The 18,772-nt window shown below is 31.0% G+C and overlaps 2 protein-coding genes across 2 annotated transcripts; one reads left to right on the top strand and one right to left on the bottom strand.

The window, feature by feature from the left end:
- The first annotated feature begins 2,716 nt into the window (after positions 1-2,716).
- On the top strand, positions 2,717-7,088 carry LOC105644010 (uncharacterized). Its single transcript, XM_012229254.4, has 8 exons — positions 2,717-2,958; positions 3,732-3,876; positions 3,973-4,141; positions 5,060-5,330; positions 5,541-5,806; positions 5,888-6,103; positions 6,456-6,558; positions 6,684-7,088. The coding sequence occupies exons 1-8, from the start codon at positions 2,808-2,810 to the stop codon at positions 6,740-6,742; spliced, it is 1,380 nt and encodes a 459-aa protein (XP_012084644.1). The 5' UTR covers positions 2,717-2,807; the 3' UTR covers positions 6,743-7,088.
- Positions 7,089-7,720: 632 nt separating this feature from the next.
- On the bottom strand, positions 7,721-9,715 carry LOC105644008 (F-box/WD repeat-containing protein pof10). Its single transcript, XM_012229253.4, has 3 exons — positions 9,533-9,715; positions 8,862-9,021; positions 7,721-8,155 (listed from the first exon to the last, which is right to left on the bottom strand). The coding sequence occupies exons 1-3, from the start codon at positions 9,609-9,611 to the stop codon at positions 7,903-7,905; spliced, it is 492 nt and encodes a 163-aa protein (XP_012084643.1). The 5' UTR covers positions 9,612-9,715; the 3' UTR covers positions 7,721-7,902.
- Between the last annotated feature and the right edge of the window lie 9,057 nt (positions 9,716-18,772).

Below are 18,772 nucleotides of genomic sequence, written 5' to 3'. Positions count from 1 at the left end.
TAATTAAATATAATATTTGAGGGTTTATTCAGATGATCATAGTTAATATTAAAATTTATTAGAATAATACTATTTTATTTAGTTATATAATATTTTTAAAATAAATAATAAAAATATAGGACATTTTTTAACTAATAAGTCAAGCCAAACATCATTTTACCCATACTTTTCTACTTAAAAATAACATCATCTGCAGGTGCATTTCACGCACTTCGATCACGTGTAATGCAGGCAATTGCAAATTCTCTGTCGGCACAGCAGTGCACTGCACTGCTCAGTGCATTTATGATCAAATCTAATCCTTAAATTATTTCATCAATGGCCCACGTCAGAGATCGGACGGCCCATACAAAAGGGGCCCACCTAATGGAGAAATGCCAGCTATGCAGTATCCAAGACGTGCTATGCTATATTGAAATCGCGCACTACACTACACTCTCCCTTCGCCAGCGGAACCACCGACGTTGACAAACAGAATAAAATACGATCTAACTTTTCAGATCTCGCCACGTGTCACTTTTTCCAACGAATTCGACATTGCAACGTTCCAACGTGAAACCGCGTTTTTCCGGACCCGATCTTGTACAACCTAATCCTATTGTAGGCCTCCATTCTTCTGCTACCCACGCTTGTACTTCCTAAATTATGTGACTGTCCCGCCAAAGCACGAAAGTCAAACGTACAACTTCATCCTGAAAGGTGGTTTGTTGCTGATAATGTTTCCATTTCCTCCGTTGGAGTTAATCCATATCAAACAATTTTCTCCTTTAATAATTTATTTAATTTATCTAAATTGTATACATATTTAAATTAATAAATTTTTGGGATTTTCTAAATCTAAATTTGATATTTTCCTTTGATTAAAAAACGCATGGTTATTTTTTTTTTAAAAAAAAAAAACCCAGCTTAAGGACTCCATGGATCATTGGAAAACTTTAAAATTTCATAGCAATAAAATTTTAAATTTAGGAATAAATTTATGTACTATACCAGAACTTATTTTTATGATCGATTTTTTATTTTCATATTTTTATTCATATTAAAAATTAATTTATCTTTATAAAATCATTGTAAGTATAATTTACTAATTTTTTTGATATTATACATAATTTTCATACTTAGATTTTTTAATTTACGGAAAATACAACTAAGTCTTTAAATTATATTTAAATTAATAAATGATGAACTTTATTTTGAATAACTAACTATGATATCACTACTTTTTAAATTTGTAAATCATAAGATCCTTCAATTTAAAAGTGTAATTTTCACTATTAAAAACAAAGTGAAAAGATTAAATTATCCTTTTTAGAAATATAAAATTATATTTTTCAAATGCATAGACATAAACAGAGATGAAAGCACAGTAGGAACTTTGTCTCTCTCTTGATTTTTATTTTAGCTATGCAATACATATTCCATAAATTAATTTTCATCCTCACTCTAGTAACTTTTATTTGCATTTAGAGTTTACAATAACTCGTGTCCTTCAACTCCTTCTCTTTCTTATAGATCGAAGAAAATTGTCTCATGAAAATTACGTAATTTTTATACAGCTACGTTCAATTCTCTAAAATTTTTACTTACAATTAGTCTCTAAATTTATATTTTTTTTTTTTTGGCTATCTAACTCCAACTAGGTTAACAATTATTTTTAGTAGATCGTATTTGTTGTTATTATTATTTTTCTTTGAAATTAAAATTTTTTTCTATTAATATTATTTGAACACTTTTTTTATAATTAAAAAAGAGAGAATGTTAAATTTTGAATTTTTTTGGTTCATTTTATTTAAAATCATAAATATATAGTGAATTATATATTTGAAGCTTTTGCATGCCTTTTAACAATTATAGTATCCAATCTAATGCATTACATCTTAAGGAGTTTAACAAATTAAGAAAAATAATTAAAGAATTAAATTCTACAAAATAAATCATATGGATTTCAATATAATTAAACAAAATTATATAAAAAAGGTAAAATTTTTTAAATAACTTTCATAAATTTAAAAATTCAAAGTTTTATGAAAACTTTCCATCCTTCTAACCTTTCAAAATTATTGTACTACAAGTATTTTTAATAGAAAAATGAATTTTTAATTTTTAAATTTATTTCAAACATATAAAATTCATTTACAAATTTTACATTTTAAATTTATTTATATTAAATAGAATTTATTTATAAATGAATTCATCTATAGCAAACGAAATGTTAAATTTTATTTTATGTTATTTTTATAAATTATATATTTTAATTGAGCATCTTCGGTGCATTTTCAGAACCATATCACTACTAATAGAAGACATAACCAAAATTATTTGATAGTCACTTAAAAGTGACATGTGGCTTTTAAAGATGAATTTATACAAGCCATCTTGATTCTTGATACCGAAGATAATAGGAATTGAACATTTGCATGAATATTTTGGTATTTTCACTTGATGCTTAAAAAAAATATTGCTTAATTGAGATATTGAGAATTAATTAAAAATTTAAATTTATAATTAAAAACTTTTATATCTAAAATTTTATTATCACATATAAAAAATATATATAAATAATAAATTATGATATTCACGATTTTTAGTAGACTAGCGGTGTCCTTCCTCGAAATCTTAAAAATTAACTCACCATGTTATTTGAACTTCCGTCGCAATTAATAGAAATGCATGCAACGCAGGGGATTAAAAGCCAAGTGCTCTTGAAGCTGATATATATGTCCTTCCTCTTTTAAGTGATAGAAGCTTGGTGTAGAGAGAGGTTACATTACCATCAAAACTCTACAGAGAAAGAGAGAGAAGGAGCAATGGAGGTTTTTTACTATTTGGTTTTTGGAGGATTGGGGGCTGTAGTTGCACTACTGGAGCTAAGCAAGTCAACCAAAGACCGAATCAACACTTCTCCTGCTTTCAATTCCTTCAAGAACAATTACCTTGTTGTTTACTCTCTTATGATGGGTAATCCAATCCCCCAATTTCTTTATTTCAGTTCCTCCTTAGATAGATCTCATTTCTCTCCTTTTAGATCTCACTCTTTTTTGTTGCTCTTGCATTTGTATGTGGATCTCTGACTTAATTTTCTTATTTCTTTTGGATTGATTTTTTGTTTTATTAGAAATGCAATTTTGGTGTGGTTTTGTTTTAGATTGTAAAAACTAGAAAATTTCTTCAATTTTGCATATGGGATCTGGGATTCACCCTCGTCTGAAAATGGGTCTGAATGTTTTCGTTGTCTTGGGAGCTTTTTTGTTGTAGAACTTTTTAATGGTGTCTTTTTTTTTTCTTTTGGTAGAATTTGAGCTTCATATATCCTCTTATATTGATTAGCTTTACTATTTTTGAAACATTTATCATTCCTCTTGTTGTTGTTTATTATAGCTTGAGAATTATCATGTAGCTTGTGAAATGATAAAGCGGCAATGTAGTTTGAATCCCGGTCTTACCATTCAAATTAATGGAGTTTATGCATATATCTTTACTTTATTTCTTAGTAGTTTTCAAATTAAGTTTTGCCATTGAAACTATGAAAATCTCGTGCAATTTCAAAGATCACTGTTAGCTTTTTAATTGTAATTACTATTTAGAATTTTGAGGTATGATATTGGCATCTTGCACATAAATGTTTATATTTATTTATTTATTTATTCAGTAAGTTGTTGATTCAACTGTTTCTGTCCGCGTTGATAATTTTGCAATTCATTGTCTAACAAGCATTGTCTTTGCGGCAACAGCTGGGGACTGGTTGCAGGGTCCATATGTGTACTTCCTCTACAGCCAGTATGGTTTTGGGAAAGGAGAGATTGGACAGCTTTTTATTGCTGGATTTGGGTCCTCAATGTTGTTTGGGACAATTGTTGGCTCTTTAGCTGACAAACAGTGAGTTTATTTTCTTCAGTTCTTTCATCACCATTATGTTTTTTTAATTTTTTATTTTTTTTCCCTGAGGTGACATATGCGATATTTTGTATCCAGGGGTCGGAAGAGGGCATGCATTACTTATTGCATAACATACATACTTAGCTGTATTACCAAGCATTCTCCTCAGTACAGAGTTTTGATGGTAGGCCGTGTTTTGGGAGGTATTGCCACTTCTCTACTATTTTCAGCTTTTGAGTCATGGCTAGTTGCAGAGCACAACAAGGTGAGGAATCACATTTCTTTTCTTAGTGTTTAGTGCAATTGCTGGCTCTAAGATAAAATATTTTACAATTATAATTGATTACTCAATGTTTTGCAAAGCAGAACCAGGAGTTCTTGACAGTTTCTTTGCTTGCCTGCCTTTTTTTTATTTGAATAGGCTGTTTTTACATGATTTTTTTAATAATTACTATACTGCTTTTTCTGGTCATGTTTGTTATGCATTTCGAATTCCGAACTCTGGATTTACCTGTTTCTATTGTCTTAAGTTGTCCGATTATTTCAAAACTGTTTTTGCATGTCATGCTTGTCATGATATTTGTCTTTCCATCTTTGGATTTGCACTATGTTTGGGAAGAGAGGGGATGTAAAATAAGGAAGGAGGAAATAAGGAAGTAAAATGGTACTATTCATTTTATCTCAATATTTTGCACTCATTGTTTGGATTGGTGTAAAATAATTTTATTATTATTATTATTATTGTTATATATGAATGGTAACTTTTCACCCATTATTTCTTATTTTCACTCCATTTTGGGAGGAAAATTGTACAAGGTAAAATAAATTTATTTTACACCCTCTTTATTATTTTCACCCAAACCAAACAAGGTAATTTGAAAATTCCAATGCATTTTCACCCCCTAGTTTACATCTTCCCATATTTTGCATCCCTCCAAACAAAGGCTTAAATATTTTTACAGTCTTAATTTCCAAGCAAGTTTTGAACCTAGAGCTTTGTGCTCAGCATATATATATATATATTTCTGTTACTCTCTGTTATGATCATTTCATTCAAACCATAACCGTCCATATATATATATTTTTTCTGTTACTCTCTGTTATGATCATTTCATTAAAACCATAACCGACTTTGAATGCTATATCATCTGAAATTATTCTGTTTTTCATTTGATATATGTAGAGGGGCTTTGATCAACAATGGCTATCCCTAACTTTCTCAAAGGCAATATTTCTGGGAAATGGTCTTGTTGCTATTTTGTCTGGACTGTTTGGAAACCTTCTTGTAGATTCATTTGCCCTTGGGCCTGTGGCTCCCTTTGATGCTGCTGCATGCTTTCTTGCAATCGGAATGGCCATTATTTTATCATCATGGACCGAGAATTATGGAGACGCTTCAGAGAGCAAGGACTTGTTTACCCAATTCAGGGGTGCTGCTGTGGCCATTGCTTCTGGTAAAGCCCAGCACTTGTTTTATACTATACATATTCTCAATCTGACATTTGGAAAGCTAATTTTACTTTCATTTCTTTTCTTCCTTGTTGCTTGTGCACCTATGACCAGCATGATCAATGGTTCTAAGCATTTATATTTTTAACATTCCTTTTCCATTTTTCTGTCTTTTCATTTTTTTCCCTCTTAAAGTTGTATTAAATGTGCTTCAGATGAGAAAATTGCTTTGCTTGGTGCCATTCAGTCGCTGTTTGAAGGCTCTATGTATACCTTTGTTTTCCTTTGGACACCTGCTTTGAGCCCAAATGAAGAGGATATTCCTCATGGTTTTATTTTTGCAACATTCATGTTGGCATCAATGTTGGGAAGCTCCCTTGCATCTCGATTGATGGCTCGCTCATCATCCAGGGTAGAAAGCTACATGCAGATTGTTTTTGTTATCTCCTCTATCTCTCTTACGCTTCCTGTTGCAACCAATGTATGTATGGATTTCATCCACGGTTTACACCTTCCTTTTTCTCATTTTTTTTTAGCATCTGACTTCTCTTGTATGAAACAGTTCTTACCTTTGCCTTCTGGAGTGAAAGGTGGAGGTATCTCAATTTCAGGTTGTATCCAGCTTCTTGGTTTCTGTACCTTTGAGGCATGTGTTGGGATATTCTGGCCATCAATTATGAAGATGAGATCCCAGTATATTCCTGAGGAGGCCAGAAGCACTATTATGAACTTCTTCCGCATTCCTCTGAATATCTTCGTCTGCATCGTTTTGTACAATGTATGTTGTGTGCTTTGCTTAACATATCTGCATCCATTAGGACTAGTCTCTATGGAATTGTTTACAGGGTTGGAAAAACCCATGGTTAATCACACCATTTTTTTTTTCTGCATTTATTCTAGTATTTCTGATTTTTAATCATACCACTTCAAAACAAATCCGTTGGTGTTGATTTGTGGTTGGTGAAAATTTAACCTTATGGAAATTGATGTGAAAATACTTATCTTTGCTCAATTCTGCAACAATATCTTCTTAAAGCCAGCCACCATTTTTCTCACACAGCTTGAAAGAATGCATATTTTAATGATTCCCCATTATGTCACGTAAATGATTCCTTTGGTTTCTTTTGCAGGTTAATGCATTCCCTATCACCATTATGTTCGGCATGTGCTCGATTTTCCTCTTTGTGGCATCTATCTTGCAGAGGCGGCTCATGCAGATTGCAGATAAGCCAAGTATAATCCTTGCTTTTCCATTAATACTTCATCTTTACTGTGTTTATCTTCTTAAACATGTGTCATTTTGTTATTCATATTACCTAAGAGCTTCCTGTAACATTTGGTTGCTTTCTGAATTGCAGAGACAGAAGATTGGGCAGCAAGGGAAAAGGACACTGAAGCGGAGCCATTGAATATTTGATTGGCATGAGCTTAAAAAACCGGGATTTTTAGAAACAATCACAGTAATTCTATACATTTGTCCGGTTCTGTTTGAATTGGGATTCATTTATAGGGGGGAAAGAAACAAAAACGCAGGTTTTCTTTACAAATCAGGAAAGGAAAAGCTGCTTGCGCCACTATTGTGATTCTTTTTATGGCTGTCTTTAGTTTCGAAAGTAAGTGTATCAATGAGTCCTTTGTAGGAAATGTCTACAGAGTAAATGAGTAATTCATGTTATTCTTTTCTTTTTCTGAGCCAAGTCTTATAGATTTGTACCAGAGTAGTAACTGCCAAGTGATCTATTACAATTTTCTCCATTAGCTTACTTCTATGACTGACAAATGCTCCAATGATTTGCAAGTGTATCCTACTTTATAACCTGTAACACCATAACTTGTTGCGATGTAAGATTTGAAGCGCTTAAATGGTTTAACTCTTATCTTCTATTGTGTTAAAAGCGTTGGCTATTACTTAATTATTCTATTCACGGTTTATTTTTCCATTTTCATTTAACTTTTCCATGTATTTCAAGAAGTAAATGCAATTTAATCCTTTATGAACTGTTAGTGAAAAATAAAAGAAGAGCTAAAATAATTTATAATGTGAATATAATTAAAGTACATTTAATATCAAAAACTGTATCATAAGAAATCGAATTGTAGACTAATTATTGGCATTCATATAACTCAATTTGTTAGTTTTCGGTGCTTTTAAAACATTTCAAAACTTTGTCTAATTAGCCTGACTTTTCTCTCTCCTGATCATGAATTCTCCTAGGTCGATATGCTTAAACTATTCATTATCATGAGGCACTCAGTATTTCTAAAGCATACCTTGATAATTGGGTAAGGGGCATTTCTAAAGCATCAAGACTGGGTTGAATGTACAAATATTCCCTTGCTTGCTGTTATTTTTTTCTTATCTGCATGTTCATGTATCAGCCGTTCTACTCTGCACTTTATTTCACGCAAATAATACATTAACCTTCAATATGAATGCAGACAGTATTTACACAAAACACCAGAGAAGGGTTATTTCAATAAATTAATATACAGACATCGATAATGGGGATCTATGCTAATGCAGGCGAGAGAGAAATTTCACATTTTGAATGTGCTTTACAGCATCTTGATGCCTGCTCATTGAGTCCTAACACGTTTAGCTTCTGTTGATGCAACTTCCAGATCTCCAATGAAGAAAAATATTTTGTCCAATATCCCTCGGCAGCAGGATTCCTCATCTGTCATGGATCTATCTGCCATAAGCTCCCCTTTTGAACTTGGTGGACAACTTATAGCCCTTTCATTTCGTCTCCTCGAACCTAAATATCTTTGGATTTCCCCTTGGTGAACAAGATAGTAATCACCACCTTCTCGGATTATCTTCAGCCCCCTGCTCATGTAAAAAACCAACATCTTCATTCAATCACAACAATTTATCACTTATTATTGTAAATCACATTGGATTCACATTTGATTTGAAAATTTAAGATTTTGAACATTAGAGCTTGAGCTTGAACATCAGTTCCATTTATCCAAATGCAACATTGGAGCTTAACTAGACAAGCATTCGATAACAGTATGAAAACTATTTTCTGCTTCCAATGTCTTCTCCAAACCAATATGTAATTAATTAAGCCAAAACCAAACTACAACGGGCTTGAGCTCTAGTTGATCACCAAAACTGGCTATTTCCACCCCATTGGAGCAACCGCTCCAAGTCATAATAATACCATCACAAAGTGATATTCACATTATAAAGAAACTTGGTCTAGCCAACAAGGCGTAAAATAGAATGTTAAATAGATATCATTGTTGAACCTCAGGGGCTACAATCATCCCAAAATTTGATAGAAATTTGGTGTTTCAAAAGTGAAAGTATGTTTCCTCCCCAGGAATTCGACAAATATGACAGGTTATACAACCATTTAATGAAGTTTATCATTTATACAATTGAATAAGAACTTATCATCACATATTTTCTGTTATTGATGATCGATTAGTATGCCTAATTGTGTAATTGGTGCAGCTAGCTAGAGGGTAACTTGAATAAGCAACAATAGAATTAAAAAAAAAAAAGACATTGGCGTTGAACTTACAATCCAACTCGATCACAACGATCTTGCACCTCATACACATCTTTCCATGACTTTGAGTCAATAGGGGCAAAGAAAGCAGCCCGATCTCCTCCCCATCTCTCCTCGAAGAGATTAGACCACAGAACATTATCTGAGGCCAAAGCCTTCCACTTCTTGCAAACTATACATTCAAATTTGCAATGTCAATAACATGCTACAAAAAAAAGGTAGGAAATCCAGCAAAAATGAAAATGTTATTGCCAAATCTGCACTATTTATTTTCAACAACAAAGAATGTTATTGCCCATATAAGAAAGCTTTAAAACTAGAAGTTCACTGCTAATTTAACTCTCACTTGGTTCTAGTTCTACTGCTTCCTCCGTCATAAATAATTCTCAAAATAGAGCATATGCGTTTGACAATTTCTCATGTAATTCTATTTCCATAGATTTTTAGATCCTAGATCCTTCATAAATGTTTTTCATGTTCAAGCTTAAAACAATAAACAAATTGACAATTGACCCTTTTATAGCTTTAACCTGAAAAGACGGGCTACAAATTATTAGATACAGAAATTGAACTGATTGAAAACCGATCTAATCTACAATTGAGAACCGAACAAATAAAATAAGAAAGTTCTGTTCTTGGATTAAAAAAAGAGCCAAAATATGAATGAATGTTAGCTACTTGACCTTGGAGAGCAGCTGCAAGGTTTTGGTGATCCAACCAGCAGAAAACCTTGAGACAGAGATCTGCAGGTAACCTCTCCATTATCGCTGCAAAAATAAAAACATAGATCTAAGGAAACAAAGTGATCTTTAAGGAAGATGAAAGAAGAAGATTACGCGTTACTATTTTTGTTTTTGTTTCTCATCAGTTTTGCAATTGCTGGTTAATATTAAATACACGTGGCTCGTTTTAATGAGTTCTATTTTGAACTCTCCTTGGAAACTCGAACATTTGTTTTTTTTTTTGTCTCTTTCTTGCATGTTTTTTACTGGGAAAGTTGAAAAAGTTTAGCTAGTGTTTTGGCGCTTAATTTCACCTTCTTGGATGAAAATACTTGCGTCATTTCATTCATATAGATAAAATTTTCATTTTTAGTATTCCACTTGTATAGATAAAGTTATTTAAATTGAACTATGGCTAGAGCTGTACATGACCCATTTTAACCGATCCAATTTGAGTGATCCAATCCAATCAAACTCAATCTGACTGGTTTGAAGATATAATGAGTTTAGTTGGACGAGTCATGGGTTGAGTTGGATCACAGATTCACTAAATAAATTCGCATACCTGATCTAACCTATAAACAATGTCAAAATATATATATATATATATATATATATATATATATATATATATATATATATGTGTGTGTGTGTGTGTGTGTGTGTGATTATGAATTATTTAGTTAATTTGGTTTGATTTGCAATTTTGAATATAAATATTAAATTATTCCATATTTAGTATATATTGCCTTTAATTGCTTTTTTTTTTCTTTAGTATAAACTTGTTTTGAATTGTTACTATTGGAATATATTATAGTCTAAAACTTATTGCATAATTAGGTTACTAACTATTTTTAAGTTTACTTATTGTCTTTCTTATTAGGAAATTTAATTTTTCATTGTTGATTATGATTATGATGGTGATAATAATGATCATATTAAAAAATTTAATTTTAATATCATTATTGGTATATATTTGTAGTTTGTGGAAGTTATTGTATAATTAAGTTTTAAATATATTTAATTATTTTTAGCAATTCCTCTTAAATAATTATATTATATTTAAAAATAATAAAAATAATAAAAATAATATTATTATTATTATTTATTTGACCAGCGAATTTACGTTGAACCCGTATTTAACCCAACTCATTTATAATCCACGGGTTCATGCATTTAATGGGTTGAGTTGGTTCAAAAAAATCACTAACTCGCACATACGAGTCAGGTACTTTAAATTAATAAACCTGACTCAATTCGATCCACGTGCAGCCTAACTATGGCAAAATGAAAAATCTAAATTACTCTTAATTTGTCTTGTTTAGAGTACTCACTTTTTATAAAAACAAGAAAGTGGTAAACAAAGTTTAAATATTGTATTAAATATAGAAAATTTTTTGTGGGCATATTTCATGACAAATTAATCGTGTAGAAAAATAAGCATGGTTCATATAAGTGGGGCACAAGAGATTGTTAGAGGCATATTTAACCTAAATGATATGTCTCAAAACAATAGTGCTTTGCTTCAAAAAAAAAAAAAATGTGCCCATAAATTCTTTTGTTTTAAGAATTAGGGATTTGCAGTTTGAAAACCTTCAACCGCTTTCACCCCTAAAAAATCGCTTCCTCCATCAATTGCAAATCTAGTGACTCTTCTCAAATGATATTTTTTACTTATACGTGGCACCCAAACACAGTAAAACTGCAATGACAAGCAAACAAAAGAAAATGGAGAAAGATAGTGGGGTTTCATCCATGAAGAAAATTGTGGAAGAGAAGGGAAAGTTAGTCGATATATCTGATGCTAAAAAGAAAAAAAGGGGTATAGAATGCAATCTACAGCCCCAAAACGCACTTCGTTCTTGAAAATGTCCTCACCCAAAAAGAAAGCTTCGCAATCTTCAAAGAAAACAGCGAAAAAAAAGGAAAATTATTCAAGAAGAGGTCGAGTCCATTGAATCAGAAGAATAAAAAAAAGAGGATCTTAGAAAGAAAATTAATGATGAGGAAAAATGCCTTTAAGTCTCGATCTTGTGAAGAATACTACAAGTAAGTTGTTATGCATGAAAAATTATTGATTGAAAAAAAGGTTGAGTTTGATGAGTTAAAGGATCTTGGTTTAGACTTAGAACCTTATTTTGAAATCTTTCTAAGAAAGTGTATGCCAATGGAGGGTATGGTATACCCTCGATTATTTAGATTGTTTTATGCAAATATGTGTGTACAGAAAACAAAAAGGGGTGATAGGGAAAAGATTATTGTGGTCTCAGTTATTAAAGGTTTTGAGATTAAGATTAATGAGAGTGTTTTACATGTTGCTCAAATTTATTCTGGTAGTTTTGATTTTGTTATTGAAGATACTGAATATCCTGAAGGTTATGATGTTGCTGAATTTGAAGAGAGGTTCTTGGCACAAAATTATGCTAATGAGGAGCTTGTTGGAACTAGGATGAAGGCAATTCCTAGATAACTTCATTTAATTGGTTGTGGAAAAATTTTGCCCAAATTTGGTAGGAAGGACAATATTACTGAAGATGAAAAATTAATTTTATAGCATATGATTAAGCATGTTCCAATTAGTTCAGCAGGCATATTTGAACAATACTGCACACAATCGAAGATTATGAGTGTAGAAAAGTATAAAGCGCGGAAGAATTGCATTCATTTGCCTTATGGAAGGCTAATTTCAAATTGCATTGTGGCTGCTAGAGTTGATGTTAAGGAGGAGCATGTAGATAATATTAGAGCAATTGAAAACATTAATGGGAGGTATCTGAACTCTTGTAATATTGTCAAGATTAGAGATAAGGGGTAGATTTTGTTGAAGTATGTTGAGGACAATGATGTTATATAGTGGGGCAATAGGGATGAGAACAGGACTTTGAAATAACCGGTTAACCTTCCAAAAAGGGCTACAAGGCTACTGTCAATACAAAATTATCATCTCAATTTATGAAGAAAATGGATGCAGTTTTTGAATTAGTGCAGAAATTGGATGCAAAGGTTGATAAAACTAGGGCACATATTGAAGAAATTAAGGCAGAGGTGATAGAGCTAAAGGAATGTGTTTAGTCAAATGCCAATATGACTAAAGTGCCTGACACTCCTCAAGGTGTGAGGAAGAATGGAAATGGTGCTCATACTGGAGCAGGTGGGGACAAACAAGGGAATAATGATGAAAATAAAGTCCATAAGGAAGAAAATAAAAAAGAAAAGGATTCTGAAACTACAACAATGGTAGATGAAGATGAGACACAGCCTGATAGTCAAGATCCTATGCTGCACAACTTCTCAATGGATTCTGTTGATGAACTCCTAAATTCAAGTGAAATTGTTGAAGAAACACTGTAGATCTGAGTGCAAGAGATGAATAAATGGTAATGTTGAAGTAGTATTTTCTGTTTTAGTTTGAACTAATGTTAGAGTGTCCATAGTTATGTTTATTTTTTGTGTTCACATTGTGTTTTTGTGAACTGATTTTTTTTTTTCCAGTCATGTGTTTGTTGTTTTAAGTATAGGTTTTTTTATGTGAACAATGACTTTAGAGTGGACACATTTTGTGATATAATTAGCGTTCACTTTTTGTATTTGTCCAAATTTTATTTTATGGTGTATTTTTTATCTCTAATTTGCACACATTTACTTAACAAAGACTATTGATTTTTTTTTTATATACAGATCGAGAGAGGAAAAACATGTAATAATAATATATGTGCAATACATGAGTACAAGCACCCACATTTGCAATATTTAAGCACAAATTTATATTATCCAGAAGACGATTTGTAGCAACGTTTTATAAAGACAGCTTGTGCACTTTTTAAATAAAAAGACCATATTTTTTTTAACTACTAAATGTCATTTCTCCTTTAACGCATATGAAACTACTCTCACATGGAAAATATGTTTGCAATAGGATGTTGCACTGTTGTTGCACTGTTGTTGCTACTTTCTTCACTACGTCTGCATTAACTTCAATTACAGTAGGCAAAGTACCATTTCTTATCAAACTAAGCTTGGATATGTGTAACGCCCCATTTTTCTGTGTCTGAAATAGTAAATTATCGGTCTGTGAATAGTGCCATCGGTCCGGCAATAAATATTATTTTGGTCCGGAAAAATTACTATCTATGTGTTATATTTTATTTAATATTTTTGGAGTATGTATACATTATTTTTATGGGTAGAAAGTAAGTAATGAATATTTTTTTTGGAGAAATTAGAGAATTAGTGAATAGTGAATTATGTTGTTATATTAATTAAAGAAATTAGAGAAATTATTTTTATGGAGTAAATTTGAGATGGTGTTATATTAATTAAGGAAATTAGAGGAATTATTTTTAAGGATTAAATTTAAGAATTTTTATGGAGATAAATAATATTTTGAAGGAATTTAATTTGGAGAATATTTGTAGCCATTAGATTGAATTACATTGCTCAATCCTAGCCATCCAATTTTGGTGAAAGGACCAAATTACCCTTTAGTCAACTCCATTATTTGAGCTAACATATTTTCTTCCTTTTCCTCTCCATCTAACGTGACCTTTCTCTTCTTCTTCTTCTTCTTCTTCTTCTTCTTCTTCTTCTTCTCCTTTAGGTCTTCAATTTTTACTTCCTAAACACATCAAATACACTCCAATAAACTTTGATTAAGTACTTAATCTTTGAGATTAAAGCTTGAGAAATGATATTTGGTGAATAATTTCAAGTAATTTGGAGGACAAAGGGTGGAGAACTTCCTACCAAAGACAAGGGAAAACTAAGGCTTCAAGAGTTTGATTTAAGCTTGTTAGAGCTTATATTTATGGTTAGTGTTCATAAACACTCTTATCTTGTTTCAATTTTTGATTTTGTGAAGTTTATACTATTTTGTGAAAATTGGGAATTTTATATGAAATGATTTGATTATTGAATTTTGGTGGTATAAATGTGTTCTTGGGAGATTTCTAAGCATGCTTATATGTTGAATTGATAAGGAAAATAATTTCTTCTTCATTCTTCAAGAGTGGCAGAACCTATTGATGAATAAATCCTTAAGTTTTCTTGTTATTCTTTGTGGAATTATGATCTTAAGATGATATTTAATGAGTATTTAGTATGTGGTAGAAATCTCTACCTTGTATATGATTTAAGTAAGCTGAAATTAGGAAAAAGTGTTATTGGGTGTGATTAAGGACTGTTTTTCGATCCCTTGCATTTCCCATTAGTGTCTGAGTCCTTCATGAAAGTTGTAGGTCTGCTCCTTAGCTTTCCAACCCATCCTCTTGTGTCCAATTTGGATATATATAGCTCAACTTATGGCTGAAACACCCAAACTGACTCTGTTATGACGGGCTACATGCATCACTGAATTGAGTGCCCTTTTTGACCACTATAATGATAAGATTATGTTCTGAGTTCTTCATGAGAGTTGTTTCCCTGTGTCTTGAGACTTCTCTGGTTTTGGATTGGTGTGATTTGAGTGTCTGGATAAGTAGAAATTTGATAAACATTGAAATTAGTTCTGCTGAATCAGGTCTGGACTGTTGGTCTGTGTTCCTAGCTTTTTTTTGCCATCTTAAAGATTGATCTGGGCTGTGGTCCCTTCATAACATTTGTATTATTTTGTTTTAGCTTTCTAATGAATCAAACATCACTCAATTTGGAGACACAGAACTTAAGTTATGTCTTAAAAACCCAGCAAAGGTCAAGGTTATATTAATGCTGGAAATTTTCTATGTCATGAATCATAGGTTTATTTGGATAAATGAAGGTATGAATTATGTGTGATGAAGTTCTCTTCATTCTTTGTATCCTTTAAGATTTATTTGACAAAAATAAGACATAAGTTTGAAAAGTGTTGTTGTGGATATGTTTAAATGGATATAAATTGGAAAGGTGTGAAATTGATTTAGATAATGCATGATGAGGGTTGAAATTGATACTTTTGTGCATAAGAGTTGTGTTAGCATGCTTGATTGGAGAAGGAAATTCCTCCCCTTGGTACCACCTTGGTGTAGTAAAGCTTACTTAATTATTTTATATATATGACATAAGTATGATTATTTGATAACTTTTATATGTTTAGAGTTTTAACAAAGAAATGGGTATTTAAGGTGTATGTGCTTTGAATTTTGAATAAGGAAAATATGATTTCATTATGACTTTAAGAAAGTTTTAAACGAAAAGGGATTTATGATAAATTTTCTATATTAAGTAATTATGTTGAAGTATATGAGTTACTTAAGTTCTAAAGTAAGCTTACATGTATGATTTCATATGATAAGAAATTGTCTATGTTAAGTAATTATGTTTTAGTATGATTCTAAAGTAAGCTTACATTATGAATTTAAGAAGACTAAAGAATAAGACAAGTTTTCTGATAAGTGATATGAAGTAAGAATTAAAACAAGGATTTTGGGCTCTAATATACTTAGTGTGAATTTGATGTGTGATTTGATTTTTATTCTGTCTGATGAGCATGCTCGGCATTTGATGCCATTTTGATAAGAAGCTATGATCATATGCTAGACACGTGGGTGTCTTCTGTTCTGTTAGGGCGGACGCGCTCTATATGTTCTGAATCTGTTGGCGACCTAAGGCCATTCTGAATCTGTTCTGAAAACCTATCTGCTTCTCTTTCTCCTAAGTGTATGCGAGCCCTATGGAAAATATCTGTACAATTAAACGAATGAGATCATATTATTTTAGTAAACATTACTTTGGAAATTACTGATTATGTTATCAAATGAATTTTCAAAGCATAATATTTCGGTACATGGTATTAAAAATAAAGAGTATATGTATTGGTATAATGTTTAAGTAATGAATTTATGATTTGAAAGAATTAAATTATTTATGTTATTAATTATAAGTTTATTTGAAGGAACCAAAGTATTTATGATGATAAAATGTCTTAAGTAAAGGATTTATGGTATAAAGAATTAAATTCTTTATGTTATTAATTACTAGTATATGTGCTATTTGTTTTGCTATAAATGGAAATGTATGTTGAATTTTAATGCATTTATGATTGTAAATAATTTTATGAAATTTGTTTTTAAGTAAGTTGTCATCGCAACTTTGGTAAGTATGTGAATTATGAGCACCACTGAGTTTTATACTCAGCGCGTCGATTTTTATCACGCGTAGGTTGAAGATCGTGGTTGCTACTTGAAGATTTGAAGAGTAATATCAAAGCAGAAGTGACTAATTTGGTAGTAGTCGATTGAGATTTATATAATGAAGAATGATTGCATGTATAATTGTTACATTTTCAGATATTATGTTATTTGAAATATAATTGAAGTATGCAAATTACAAAGTATTTTGATGTATATATTTGGAGAGAAGAATAAGATTGATTGAATATGAAATATTTGAAGTCAGTTGATATGATTAGTTCATTAAGACTTGATAGATATAATGAATGCAATTAATTGATGGATCTAAAATACTATTGAGGATTTATTCAATTATGAAAGTATAAAAGTGTTGTTATTTTATAAAGATTATTTGGAGATGTTGGAAGTTTAGAGTTTAATTGGAAGTATTTTGTATTCACATGTTTGGCGAGCTCAGTTTTTAAAAGGATATTCTTACAATATTTCTATAGGAATTTTCCCAATGTATATAAAAAAATGCAAGGAAAATGAAATGAAATTGCTATTATAAAAAAAAAAAAAATTGACTCGCTAAACTTGTGAATACTCAATTACTTCTAATTCATAATTTTAGTTTTATGATTTATATGTTAAGTTAAGATGGTGTCTCCGGCACCGAATGTGGCATCTGCCGTCGGGTCTCTCGGGACTGGGCGGAGGGTGTTACATTTAGTGGTATCAGAGCATAGGTTTAGACGGTTCTAGGACTATATGTGTATATATGTAGGAATTTATCTATTTTGAAGTGAGAGTATGAGTAATTTAAGTTAAATACATGCCATATTTGTTTGAATTGGAAACAACCAGCAATTGGAGAGTGGTGTCGTGGTAAGCGGAGTATATATTGAGGTTACTACTGATGATTAATGGTTATATCCTTTTAAACCAGTTGAATAAATTATTCTTGGAGGAAATTCTTAGAGAATAAGGGATAGAGATTCGATGTGGTGGTTATTGGAGATGAGATATTATTAAGGCATTAAAGGATTTGTGTTCTTTTTCTTGAGTTGATATGTTTTCCAAGTGATAGAAATATATTGAAGATTTGACTTTTGAAAATATGAATTTTAATTTCGAAATTGACATGTACTCATGATATTGATAGTATGATTAACTTGTGGAAATGTTTGTTTATTTTGACACCATAAGAAGCATATTGTTTTATGTTGCTTATGGATAAGTGATTTTGCTTTGAGGATTTTTCCTTTCTATTGAATCCTTTCGATATAGAAAAAAAAAATTAATTAAATAAAATTTTCAAGTGTGGTTTTATAAAGTTTTGATAAACGAAAAGATTGTTTTATAAATGAAAATGAATTCATTTGTATAGATTCATGAACTATGAAGTATATTGGTTTACGAAGTAAACATGAAAATGATATTTATATAGAATTTAAGTATGTAAGATGAAGTGTAAACTTGTATGGTTATGTGGGCAAGAAGTCATGTTAAGTGATGCATGATAAATATTATAAATGTTAAGTTGAAGTTAAATGATGAAAGTATATTATTTTTATTTAATACTTGTTGATTGTGAAATGCATACATAAAATGCATGAATGTGTCTATATGTGCCTGTAGAAGGAGTATGGTGAGAATGAGTTGCTAGTATTATCTAATAAGAGAATTAAATGATGCGGATTTATGGACAATAGAATCTATTTAGAGTATCGATTTTAATATATGCAATTGATGAAGTTTACATGATTTTGGCTAATGGCATTTAGTATGACTATTGTGATCAGCATTCTTTTGGACAGAATTGGTGTATTTACATAATGGATATTTATAAGGTTTAAATGATGAATAATTTGATGTGACTTGCTATAATAATGAGTGATGAGTATTTTTCATAAGAAATAATGCTGGTGGAATAAAACATTATTTCAAGCCATTTATGAGAAGTGATTTCTATTTATGAGCAATAATTACTACTTGGTGGAGTAAAGTATATTGTGGTATTCATCAGTTAGTTTTCAACTGTATGAATATCGGGAATACTATGAATTGTTATGGTTATAAAAAAAAAAAAGTAAATTGTGATTCTTAGTAAGAAATA

The sequence above is a fragment of the Jatropha curcas genome, chromosome 5 (assembly GCF_041381405.1).
Source record: "Jatropha curcas cultivar XTBG-Jc1 chromosome 5, XTBG_Jcur_1.0, whole genome shotgun sequence".
Classification (NCBI taxonomy): Eukaryota; Viridiplantae; Streptophyta; class Magnoliopsida; order Malpighiales; family Euphorbiaceae; genus Jatropha; species Jatropha curcas.
The sequence above is the reverse complement of the archived record's forward strand: the minus strand, read 5'-3'. Positions and strand labels throughout refer to the sequence as shown.